Raw genomic sequence first — 12,871 nt, 5'->3', positions numbered from 1 at the left:
CACAATAGGCTTTACAGTGAGGTGATTTCCCACAGTTAAAGTTCCATAATATGAGCCTCGACTGATATTTGTGTAAACTCTTTAGAATTGTAATCTGTGGGTGTCACTGATTAGGCTGATACCCCAATTCATGGAACCAAGATCCATAGATAAGGCTGTGAAGTAAATATAATTAAATCCAATATATTTGTCACATGTGCCGAATACAACAGGTGTAGACCTTACAGTGAAGTGCTTACTTACAAGCCTTTAACCAACAACGCAGTTGAGAAAAAATAAGTGTTAAGTGACAAATAATTAAAGAGCAGCAGTAACATAACAATAGCGAGACTATATACAGGTTGTACCGGTGCAGAGTCAATGTGCGGGGGCACCGGTTAGTAGATGTATTTGAGGTAATATGTACATGTAGGTAGAGTTAAAGTGACTATGCATAGATAATAACAGAGAGTAGCAGCAGTGTTAAAGGTGGGGGTGGGGGGGGGGGGAATGCAAATTTGATTAGCCATTTGATTAGCTGTTCAGGAGTCTTATGACTTGGGGGTAGAAGCTGTTAAGAAGTCTTTTGAAACTAGACTTGGCGCTCCGGTACCGCTTGCCATGCGGTAGCAGAGAGAACAGTCTATGACTAGGGTGGCTGGAGTCTTTGACAATTTTTAGGGCCTTCCTCTGACACCGCCTGGTATAGAGGTCCTGGATGGCAGGAAGCTTGGCCCCAGTGATGTACTGGGCCGTACGCACTACCCTCTGGTAGTGCCTTGCAGTCGAAGGCCGAGCAGTTGCCATACCATGCAGTGATGCAACCAGTCAGGATGATCTCGGTGGTGCAGCTGTAGAACTTTTTGAGGATCTGAGGACCCATGCAAAATATTTTCAATCTCCTGAGGAGGAATAAGCTTTGTCGTTCCCTCTTCACGACTGTCTTGGTGTGTTTTGGACCATGATAGTTTGTTGGTGATGTGGACACCAAGGAACTTGAAGCTCTCAACCTGTTCCACTGCAGCCCCATCATATAAGTCTCCCCCAATACAATTCTAGTCTAATACATCCACAGTGCAATTTCAACATATATGTACTTTTTTTTGTGACAAATTAACTAATTATTGTGTTTTGTTGAATTTATATAACAACAGTACTGACCTTGTTCAGCATTATCTAATGCAAATATGGCATAATTCCATGATTTGTATCAGTTTGAATCACTTTCAACTTTTATTTTGAAGGAGAGATGCAAATTCCAAACCTTATTGTGGCTAGCTTCACAAAGGTAGCATATAGCTAGTGCTAAACTATCGCTTAGCATGAGGCTAGCTAGCGAGCTTTCTTACCATTAATTACGGTAAACTAAAACATCTAACTACAAGGATTCAATAGTACAACATATAAGTATACACATTCTTCTTACCAAACCACATGGCCTTTGTTTTTGAGGTGTTCAGAACAGGGTTAAGGGCAGAGAAAACTTGTTGGACTCTACGAAAGCTTTTTTGTAGAGCTTTTAGCATAAAATCTGGCGAGGGGCCAGCTGAGTATAAGACTGTATCATCTGCATATACAGTGCATTAGGAAAGTATTCAGACCCCTTCTTTTTCCACATTTTGTTACGTTACAGCCTTATTCTATAATGGATTTTTTATTTTTTATTCCTTCCCCGTCATCAATCTACACACAATACCCCATAATGACACAACCCGATCAAACATCTCTGAGCTTTACGGACAATTCCTACTTGGTTTTTGCTCTGACATGCACTGTCATCTATAGGACCTTATATAGTCAGGTGTGTGCCTTTCCAAATCATGTCCAATCAATTGAATTTAGCAAAGGTGGACTCCAATTCAATATCTTAAGGATGAAAAATGCTAACAAGATGCACCTGAGCTCAATTTTGAGTCTCATGGCAAAGGGTCTGAATACTTTTGTAAAAAGGTATGTTTTTATTTTGAATACATTTCTAAAAACTTGTTTCGCTTTGTCATTATGGGGTATTGTGTTTGGACTGATGAGAAAAACATTTAATTGAAATCTGTAATGTATAACTATGTTGTTGATGTAAATTGAGAAGAGAGTGGGACCTAGTATCAAGTCTTGGGGTACTCCCTTGGTGACACCAAGGAACTTGAAGCTCTCAACCTGTTCCACTGCAGCCCCATCATATAAGTCTCCCCCAATACAATTCTAGTCTAATACATCCACAGTGCAATTTCAACATATATGTACTTTTTTTGTGACAAATTAACTAATTATTGTGTTTTGTTGAATTTATATAACAACAGTACTGACCTTGTTCAGCATTATCTAATGCAAATATGGCATAATTCCATGATTTGTATCAGTTTGAATCACTTTCAACTTTTATTTTGAAGGAGAGATGCAAATTCCAAACCTTATTGTGGCTAGCTTCACAAAGGTAGCATATAGCTAGTGCTACTGCTGATACAGTAGATGTGCTGACTTGACACATTGCACTCTTTGAGATAGTTAGCAAACCAGGCCAAAGACCCCTCAGAGACACTTATACTTCTTAGCCGACCCACAAGAATGGAATGGTCTGCTGTATCAAAAGCTTTGGCCGAGTCAATAAAAAAGCAGCACAACATTGCTTAGAATTAAGGGCAGTGTTGACATCATTTAGTGACACCTCGATATCCTGAGCAGAAACCAGAATGCATTTCAGAGAGAATGCTGTTAGACATCAAGAAAGCCAGTCAGTTGATTATTGACAAGTTTTTCCAGCTCTTTTGATTAACATGGCAAGATAGAAATTGGCCTTTAACAGTCAGGATCAGCTTGATTTCCCCTTGTAAATAAAATATGCACCGTGGCTGCCTTCCAAGCACTGGGAACCTCCCCAGAGAGGAGAGACAGGTTAAAAAGGTGAGAGATAGGCTCGGCGATGATAGGGGCTGCAACTTTAAAGAAGAAAGGATCTAAACCATCTGACCTAGATGGTTTTTGGGGTTCATGTTGAAGGAGCTCCTTTAATACCTTAGACTCAGTGACCGCCTGCAGGGAGAAGCTGTGTAATGGGGCAGGGGAAAAAGCAGGTGGAGCATCAGGGCAAGTTGCATTACATGCTGACTAGGCTGGGCACGCGCTGGGAGATAAGGAAGTGTTGGACAGCCAAGGAGGCGTAGCTGTGTCAAATAGGAATTCCTGACTTAATGAAGTGGTGGTTAAAGAGCCCAGCCATACGCTGCCTGTCAGTAACAACCACATCATCAACTTTAAGGGCAGCTGTGAGGAGGCGGCTTTATTCTACAGGTCTTTCACAGTTTTCCAGAACTTCTTGGTGTTAGACCCACAGAGAGAGAACTGATTCTTAAAGTAACTAACTTTGGCCTTCTGGATAGCCTGAGTGCACTTATTTCTCAATTGCCTGAACGACAAATAGTCAGAGTATTTGTGTCCCAAGGCGTTCTTGAGGTGGCGTAACTCTGCCAGATCACGGTGGAACCAGGGCTGAACCAGTTTTTAATTCTAATTTTCTTTATGCAGGCGTGCTTGCTAACAATACCACTGCAAATATACAAAAATAAGTTCCAAGCATCTTCGACAGAAGGGATCAAGCTGATTTAATCCCAATTTGATTATATTCCATGTTAAATCCTATAATAGGGAGATTTAGCATTTTCTATCTTGGACAAAACAAACTAAATGTCATACGACCAATGAAATAGTTAGCTAAACATGTTACTTTACTGTTTCAAGGTATATTTTATATAGTTACACATTACAAACCTGTAAAAGATGATAAATTATGAGAAAAGACAAAATTGACTGGTCCAGAAAAAGTTATGTAAATAGAATTAGGAAGTGAGGTCATGAGCACCAGTGTAAAGGCCACCAACCAACAGATCTGCTGGTTCCACCTAGTGGTACCAAAACCTTTCAGGGAATGTTAATGCATAAACCTGGAGGACTCCAATAAAGTACCAAACATTATGGCTCACGTATAAAACCATTTCTTTAAAATCTAAAACACATCAAATCAAGATAAAAATGTGACCATACATTATGTGTGTGGGGGGAGGGGGCTGTGGGAGTGGATGCTATGCCAGTGACCGAGAGGTTGTGAGTTCAAATCCCAATTGAGGTGGACTCCCAAATAATCCGAATTGTTATGTTATGCTATGCAAAGATAAATAACATACAGTACCAGTCAAAAGTTTGGACACACCTACTCATTGAAGGGTTTTTCTTTATTTTCACTATTTTCTACATTGTAGAATAATAGTGAAGACATCAAAACTATGAAATAAAAAATATGGAATCATGTAGTCACCAAAAAAAGTGTTTAACAAATCAAAATATGTTTTAGATTTTAGATTCTTCAAAGTAGCCACCCTTTGCCTTGATGACTGCTTTGCAAACCCTTGGTATTCTCTCAACCAGCTTCATGAGGAATGCATGAGGAAAACCGTCTTGAAGGAGTTCCCACATATGCTGAGCACTTGTTGGCTGCTTTTCCTTCACTCTGCGGTCCAATTAGGATGAGTTTGGGTGATTGCGGAGGCCAGGTCATCTGATGCAGCACTCCAACACTCTCCTTCTTGGTCAAATTGCCCTTATAAAGCCTGGAGGTGTTGGGTCATTGTCCTGTTGAAAACAAATGACAGGCCCACTAAGCCTAAACCAGATGCGATGGTGTATCGCTGCAGAATGCTGTGGTAGCCATGCTGGTTAAGTGTGCCTTGAATTCTAAATAAATCACAGACAGTGTACCCAGCAAAGCTCCCCCACACCTCCTCCTCCATGCTTCACGGTGGAAACCACACATGCAGAGATCATCAATTCACCTACTTACAAAGACATGGTGGTTGGATCCAAAAATCTCAAATTTGCACTCATCAGACCAAAGGACAGATTTCCACCGGTCTAATGTCCATTACTTGTATTCCTTGGCCCAAGCAAGTCTCTCCTTCTTATTGGTGTCCTTTAATAGTGGTTCTTTGCAGCAATTCGACCATGAAGGCTTGATTTATTTGAGCTTTCTGAGGCTGGTAACTCAAATGAACTTATCCTCTGCAGCAGAGGTAACTCTGGGTCGTCCTTTCCTGTGGCGGTCCTCATGAGAGCCAGTTTCATCATAGTGCTTGATGGTTTTTGCGACTGCACTTGAAGAAACTTTCAAAGTTCTTGACATTTTCCGTATTGACTGACCTTCATGTCTTAAAGTAATGATGGACTTATTTGAACTGTTCTTGCCATAATATGAACTTGGTCTTTTGCCAAATAGGGCTATCTTCTGTATACCACCCCTACCTTGTCACAACACAACTGATTTGCTCAAACGCATGAAGAAGGAAAGATATTCCACAAGTTAACTTTTAACAAGGCACACCTGTTAATTGAAATGTGTTCCAGGTGACTACCAGTGGTGTAAAGTACATTAAGTAGAAATACTTTAAAGTACTACTTAAGTAGTTTTTTGGGGGTAACTGAACTTTACTTTCCTATTTATATTTTTGCCTACTTTTACTTCACCACATTCCTAAAGGAATAAATGTACTTTTTCTATTACGGTATCTTTACCTTTACTCAAGTATAACAATTGATTACTTTCTTCCACCACTGGTGACTACCTCATGACGCTAGTTGAGAGAATGCCATGAATGTGCAAAGCTGTCATCAAGGCAAAGGGTGGCTACTTTGAAAAATCTTAAATATAAAATATATTTTGATTTGTTTAACCCTTTTTTGTCATGCCCTGATCTGTTTCACCTGTTTTTGTGCTTGTCTCCACCCCCCTCCAGGTGTCGCCCATCTTCCCCATTATCCCCTTCGTACTTATTCCTGTGTTTTCTGGTTGTCATTTGCCAGTTCGTCAAGCTTACGAGCGGTCGTCCTGTCAGCGCCTGTCGTTTCCCAGACTCTCTTTTTCCCCTCATCCTCTTGGGTTTTCACCCTTGCCTGTCCTGTCCTGACCCTGTACCTGACCACTCTGCCTGAGCCTGCCTGCCGTCCTTTACCTTGGCCTCTACTCTGGATTATCGACCCCTGCCTTCCTCGACCTGTCTTTTGCCTGCCCCTGTGGTTACGATGAACATTGTTACTTCACACAGTCTGCACTTGGGTCTTACCTTGATTCCTGATCTTTTTTTGGTTACTACGTGATTCCATATCTGTTATTTCATAATGTTGAAGTCTTCACTAATTCTACGATGTAGAAAATAGTAAAGAAAAAGGAGTAGGTGTGTCCAAACTTTTGACTGGTACGGTCAATTTTTCTTAACTAATCCAATCTGATAGTTGGATTTATTGCACCCGTTACTGAGATGGTTGTTACAGTTTAGATAGATTTGTGAATGAGATTTTCTAACCCTCGCAGTGATTCTGAATACCGATTGTGGGTATCCACTCTGGTTGGATTTGAAATACGATTTCTTTACGACATCTTTTCAAGATGGCGTAATGTGACTTGATGCTGGTTTTGCTTTAGCTTATGCTGTCACCAGTGTCCAAAACACAGTGAGTGCTGTTCACCAGTGAACACACAACAAAGCCTGGTATGCCAGCATAACCAGCTAGACCATGCTGGTCAGACCAGCTTGACCAGCATCAGACTAGCACTGACCAGCATAGTGGTAGGAGAGATAATGAAAGGATCCTCAGCTCAGTGAAATGCAGAGTAGTTCAGTACACAAAGCCAACCATTAATTTCCTTTCACGCTCTTCATCTAGCTTTCCTACTGAATGAAAGATAATCTGATTCATTCCAGCCGGGACAGCTCTGAGATGAGGTCAATAACACCGCTCTCCATATTGCCAGCAGATGTTTCAAGGTCAACAAGCAGCAAGGCCATTTCCTGTTGTCTCTCTAATTATGATTATCTTAGCGTACTGAACCCACCTCGTTAGGTGCTAGAAGAGAGGAGCGCAACCGGTGGTGGGTCTGCCTTGTCTTGTCATCTTCTCCGCACATGTGTTGGTGAGAGCAGACAGGGCAGACAGTCATCCTGGTAACTACTTTTGCATTGACTCCAGTGATTACCAGGGATTCATTCTCAGACTGCCGTTTTGCCCTCAGAACAGTCTCAATTAGTTGGAGCATGAACTCTACAAGGTGTCTTGATACACATGGGAAACGGTTGAGTGTGAAAGGCCCAGCAGCGTTGCGGTTCTTGACACAAACAAGTGTGCCTGGCACCTACTACCATACCCCATTCAAAGGAGCTTAAAACTTGTGTCCATGTCTTGTCTCAAGGCTTAGAAATCATTCTTTGACCTGTCTCCTCCCATTCATTTAAATGGATTGAAGTGGGTTTAACAAGTGACATCAATAAGGGATCATGGCTTTCACCTGGATTCACCTGGTCAGTCTATGTCATAGAAAGAGCAGGTTTCCTTAATGTTTTGTACATTCAGTGTATATTTTACCTTCAGACCTCCTTGTTGATAGACGAGTGATTAACAGGGGTGCAACTTTCACTGGGGTCAGGGGGGAATTTCACATTTCGAAATTGCATTTTTGTCCACCCAGTATTATCGTTGGAATATGATACAAAACGAGGCAACGGTGTGCATTAGAACGATGCGGATGCCTCTGACCAGTGGGATAGGCTGTTTGGAGTGTTTATCCGACTGGATAATAAATAAATAGCAATAATTATGTCCCCCCCCCCCACTTCTGAAACCAAAGCTGTGCCTCTGGTGATTAATAATAGTTTACTAGAGCTGGACAAGAATTGCTATTATTGTTTTGCTTTGCATTATGTTGTGTTGTTTTGCTCTATAAATGTAAATGGTTATGATTAGCAACAAATACCATCTCAGTAGATGCAACAGAAAAGCTTCACTAATTCACAAGAGGACTTTTGTTGTATTTGTCTAAATAATGCCATCTAGTGGATGATCAATTGAATTGCCCCGCTCTTCACTTTGGTCCGTCTTTACTTGTTGTTTTAATAAAGCTTGAGATTTCCTTCAAAGGGTCCACCTGGTCGAGATGGAAGTGATGGATTAGAGGTAGCCTATGTTACAAAGATGATTTTGTATGTCTGATATAAGGTGCACAAACACCAACACTTTCTCCCACACACACACACCACGTCAAGTATTCCCTTTCCTTGAGCTCTACTCCCTACACTTTGTTTCATGTTTCTTATTCCTTCTGTTTAGTCTGGTATTGTTTTAGATGTTTGTGTTTCTTCTTTTTCTTTTATATAATTGCAAAGCAGCTTGGGTCCGTGAAAAGCGCTGGCCCACATCATTCTGATACTGTCTCCTCTTTACACAGGGACAAATGGGTCCTCCTGGACGACAGGTAATATATCTGCATTTATCACTTCCACACGTACCGTTGTACATGTGCGCTACTGTTCAAACGTTTTTGGAGAGTCACTTAGAAATGTCCTTGTTTTTGAAAGAAAAGCACATTTTCTGTCCATTTTAAAATAACATCAAATTGATCAGAAATACAGTGTGGGCATTATTAACGTTGTAAATAAGTTGGAAACGGATGATTTTTTTGTGGAAGATCTACATAGGCGTACAGAGGCCCGTTATCAGCGACCATCACCTCCTGTGTTCCAATGGCACGTTGTGTTAGCTCATCCAAGTTTATCATTTTAAAAGGCTAATTGATCTTTAGAAAACCCTTTTGCAATTATGTTAGCACACCTGAAAACTGTTGTTCTGATTAAAGAAGCAATAAAACTGTCCTTCTTTAGACTAGTTAAGTATCTGGAGCATCAGCATTTGTGGGTTCGATTACAGGCTCAAATTGCCAGAAACAAAGGACTTTCTTCTGAAACTCGTTAGTCTATTCTTGTTCTGAGAAATGAAGGCTATTCCATGCGAGAAATTGCCAAGAAACTGAAGATCTCGTACAACGCTGTGTACTACTCCTGTCACAGAACAGCGAAAATGGACTCCAACCAGAATAGAAAGAGGACTGGCAGGCCCTGGTGCACAACTGAGCAAGAGGACAAGTACATTAGAGTTTCTAGAGAAACAGTTTCTGAGAAACAGGTGCCTCGCAAGTCCTCAACTGGCAGCTTCATTAAATAGGAACCGCAAAAACACCAGTCTCTATGTCAACAGTGAAGAGACGACTCCAGGATGCTGGCCTTCTAGGCAGAGTTCCTCTGTCCAGTGTCTGTGTTCTTTAGCCCATCTTCATCTTTTATTTTTATTTGCCAGTCTGAGATGTGGCTTTTTCTTTGCAATTCTGCCTAGAAGGCCAGCATCCCGGAGTCGCCTCTTCACAATTGACGTTGAGACTGGTGTTTTGCGGGTAATGAAGCTGCAAGTTGAGGACTGTTTTGCTAACACAGACTGGAATATCTTCCGGGATTCCTCTGATGGCATTGAGGAGTACAGCAATTCAGTTATTGGCTTCATCAATAAGTGCATCGATGACGTCGTCCTCACAGTGACCGTACGTACATACCCCAACAAGAAGCCATGGACTACAGGCAGCATCCGCACTGAGCTAAAATCTAGAGCTGACGGTTTCAAGGAGCAGGACTCTAACGCGGAAGCTTATAAGAAATCCATCGTCAGATGTGGCAGGGCTTGCAATCCATTACAGACTTCAATAGAGCTGCCCAGTGACACAAGCCTACCAAATGAGCAAAACTACTTCTACGCTTGCTTCGAGGCAAATAACACTGAAACATGCATGAGAGCACCGGCTGTTCCGAAAGACTGTGTGATCACACTCTCCGCAGCCGATGTGAGTAAGACCTTTAAACAGGTCAACATTCACAAGGCCGCAGGGCCAGACAGATTACCAGGACGTGTACTACGAGAATGCACTGACCAACTGGCATGTGTCTTCACTGACATTTTCAACCTTTCCCTGTCCGAGTCTGTAATACCAACATGTTTTAAGAACACTAAGGTAACTTGCCTAAATGTCTACCGACCCGTAGCACTCACGTCTGTAGCCATGACGTGCTTTGAAAGGCTGGTCATGGCTCACATCATCCCAGAAACCCTAGACCTACTCCAATTTGCATACCATCCCAACAGATCCACAGATGATGCAATCTCTATTGCACTCCACACTGCCCTTTCCCACCTGGACAAAAGGAACACATGTGAGAATGCTATTCATTGACAACAACTCAGCTTTCAACACCATAGTGCCCTCAAAGCTCATCAATAAGCTAAGGACCCTGGGACTAAACACCTCCCTCTGCAACTGGATCCTGGACTTCCTGACGGGCCGCCCCCAGGTGGTAAGGGTAGGTAACAATACATCTGCCACGCTGATCCTCAACACAGGGGCCCCTCAGGGGTGCGTGCTCAGCCCCCTCCTGTACTTCCTGTTCACTCATGACTGCACGACCAGGCACGACTCCAACACCATCATTAAATTTGCCGATGACACAACAGTGTTAGGCCTGATCACCAACAATGATGAGACAGCCTATAGGGAGGAGGTCAGAGACCTGGCTGTGTGGTGCCAGGACAACAACCTCTCCCTCAACGTGATCAAGACAAAGATGATTGTGGACTACAGGAAAAAGAGGACCTAGCATGCCCCCATTCTCATCGACGGGGCTGCAGTGGAACAGGTTGAGAGCTTCAAGTTCCTTGATGTTCACATCACCAACAAACTAACATGGTCCAAGCGCACCAAGACAGTCGTGAAGATGGCACGACAAAACCTATTCCCCCTCAGGAGACTGAAAAGATTTGGCATGGGTCCTCAGATGCTCAAAAGGTTCTGCAGCTGCACCATCGAAAGCCTGACTGGTTGCATCACTGCCTGGCATGGCAACTGCTCGGCCACCGACCGCAAGGCACTACAGAGGGTAGTGTGAACGGCCCAGTACATCACTGGGGCCAAGCTTCCTACCATCCAGGACCTGTATACTAGGCGGTGTCAGAGGAAGGCCCTAAAAGTTGTCAAAAACTCCAGCCACCCTAGTCATAGACTCTTCTCTGCTACCACACAGCAAGCTGTCCAAGAGGCTTCTAAAACAGCTTTTACCCCCCCTCAGACAATTTGCAGTGCCACCCCCCCCCCCCCCAACTCTTTACACCACTGCTACTCTCTGTTACCGTCTATTCATAGTCACTTTAATAACTCTACCTACATGTACCCAGTTTTAATGGCTTACATAGTCTCCTCACAATGTATATAATCCTGGCAGTTATTATGAATGTGGGTGAATAAAAATGGTGGGTGAATTAAAAAGTCCAACTCTAGGATATCCTCACTCTGGCTGGATTCCAATAGGAATTATGCATCACTTTTCAAGCCAGCATAATGTGACTTGCAGGTAGGGTTGGTAAATTCTGTTAACTTTCCCACATTTCCCAGGTTTTCCAGAAATTCTGGTTTGAAAATTCCTTGAAACTGGAGGGAAATAGGCAGGGCATCAGGAATCCTTCAACCAGAACATCTGGGAATTTGGGGAAATGTATTGGAGTGCTGCAGTGCTACTTGCAGGCATGATTTGGCTTGTAAACCATGCGTGTCAGGCCACTGTATTAGGGTAAAACTACTGTAGGTCTCAAAATAAGGCCTGATGAGATATGTAATGTATTGTCATAATGAGTTTAATTTTAATGGTAACATTCACTAAGGAACTCAGTTGGTTGAGGTCACAGGAATGAAAATTCAACAACCATGTCTCTGTCACTAACAAATACAATCATGGGTGGTAACTCTACAATTTACTCGAAAGGGGCAAGACACAGTGCAAGATAATATTTGTGGCGTGGCTTAGTGTGTGGGTGTGGCTTTCAGCTAGTTATTTTTGGCCACCTGTGAGTGGAAGTGTTGTACCAGTTTAAGTGATCTATTGTAAAGGTACGTTTTTGTCATTTACAATGAACAAATGGCTTTGTCACTGTAGTGGTAACCGCTAAAGGCAAAAAAAAAATGTTTTTGTTCCTGTGGACTATATGTAATGATGGTACTATCTGAGGTATGAACTGGGGTACAAATACATGTATGTACCTATAACTAAAGGTACAAAGGATGACCATACAGGGTACCATGTCAGGGACAAGCGGTTGTACCCTTTTAAGAACATATCTTAACCTTTTTCTAAGAGTGTATAAAACCTGTGGTTAATTAATAATAATCTAATGTCTCGCAGTTCATTAATATGTTCCAATAATCTGATGCCTTGCAGGGTGAGGATGGACAGCACGGCATGCTTGGACCACAGGGGCCTCCAGGGCTAAAGGTGTGAATTATTATTATTCATTCCTGTTCCTCCTCTCCCTTCTCTTTCCAAATCTCACTCTTTCTCCATGTCTGTGACAGGGGGAACCGGGGCATGCTGGCGACCAGGGCAGGAGTGGCCTTGATGGACTACCAGGGATGAAGGTAAAGAGGAAGAATCATAAATGGAGATCTTGAAATATGAATATACAGCCAGGTATCAACTCACAGGTCATGATCCTATGCATTGATGCACTGGAATGACAGGCATGCTGAGGTTCCACTGTGTGTATTCACTCTATGTTCACGTTCAGGGGGAGAAGGGGGACACAGGAGACACAGGGCCTCAGGGGGACACGGTGAGTGGCTCCTCATGTCACACTCTTTGACCTAAAGTCATCTACTGTGGGTCTATATCTGCATTAGACACATCTTCCAAGATGATACATTTAGTTTTCTTCATTCATTCTACCTGTGTGTTTCACTCTGTCTCCCTCTGCAGGGCTTACCCGGAGATAAGGCTGTTCTTGACTCCTATGACATCGGCCTTGGCCATGTTTTTCAGGTGAGTTCTCAATTGGGTTCTTTAAAAGATGATCTGAAACAACATTCTGCATTGTACTGCGACCCCACAAATTCAGATTGTGCTATCTTATTAACGATTAAAAGTATCACACACCATAATATTATTCTACGTATGTATTATGTATAACAGTCTCCTGTGCAGTACAAAGTCTCACT

The 12,871-nt window shown here is 42.5% G+C and overlaps 1 protein-coding gene across 3 annotated transcripts in view; it reads left to right on the top strand.

Annotated features, from left to right (window-relative positions):
- LOC124005577 (collagen alpha-1(XXIII) chain-like) overlaps positions 1 to 12,871 on the top strand; it is a 176,954-nt gene that overhangs the window by 143,018 nt on the left and 21,065 nt on the right. For 2 of the 3 annotated variants that reach the window (XM_046314982.1, XM_046314990.1), the window contains 5 exons: positions 8,240 to 8,266; positions 12,099 to 12,152; positions 12,233 to 12,295; positions 12,445 to 12,489; positions 12,633 to 12,695. In XM_046314982.1, the coding sequence (XP_046170938.1) occupies positions 8,240 to 8,266; positions 12,099 to 12,152; positions 12,233 to 12,295; positions 12,445 to 12,489; positions 12,633 to 12,695 (252 nt within the window). Of the gene's footprint in view, positions 1 to 7,932; positions 7,969 to 8,239; positions 8,267 to 12,098; positions 12,153 to 12,232; positions 12,296 to 12,444; positions 12,490 to 12,632; positions 12,696 to 12,871 lie in introns of all 3 variants that reach the window. The other variant, XM_046314975.1, reaches the window with a different exon arrangement.

This window comes from Oncorhynchus gorbuscha, linkage group LG02 (assembly GCF_021184085.1).
Source record: "Oncorhynchus gorbuscha isolate QuinsamMale2020 ecotype Even-year linkage group LG02, OgorEven_v1.0, whole genome shotgun sequence".
NCBI classification, from domain to species: Eukaryota; Metazoa; Chordata; class Actinopteri; order Salmoniformes; family Salmonidae; genus Oncorhynchus; species Oncorhynchus gorbuscha.
This window is presented reverse-complemented; position numbering and strand designations above follow the sequence as displayed.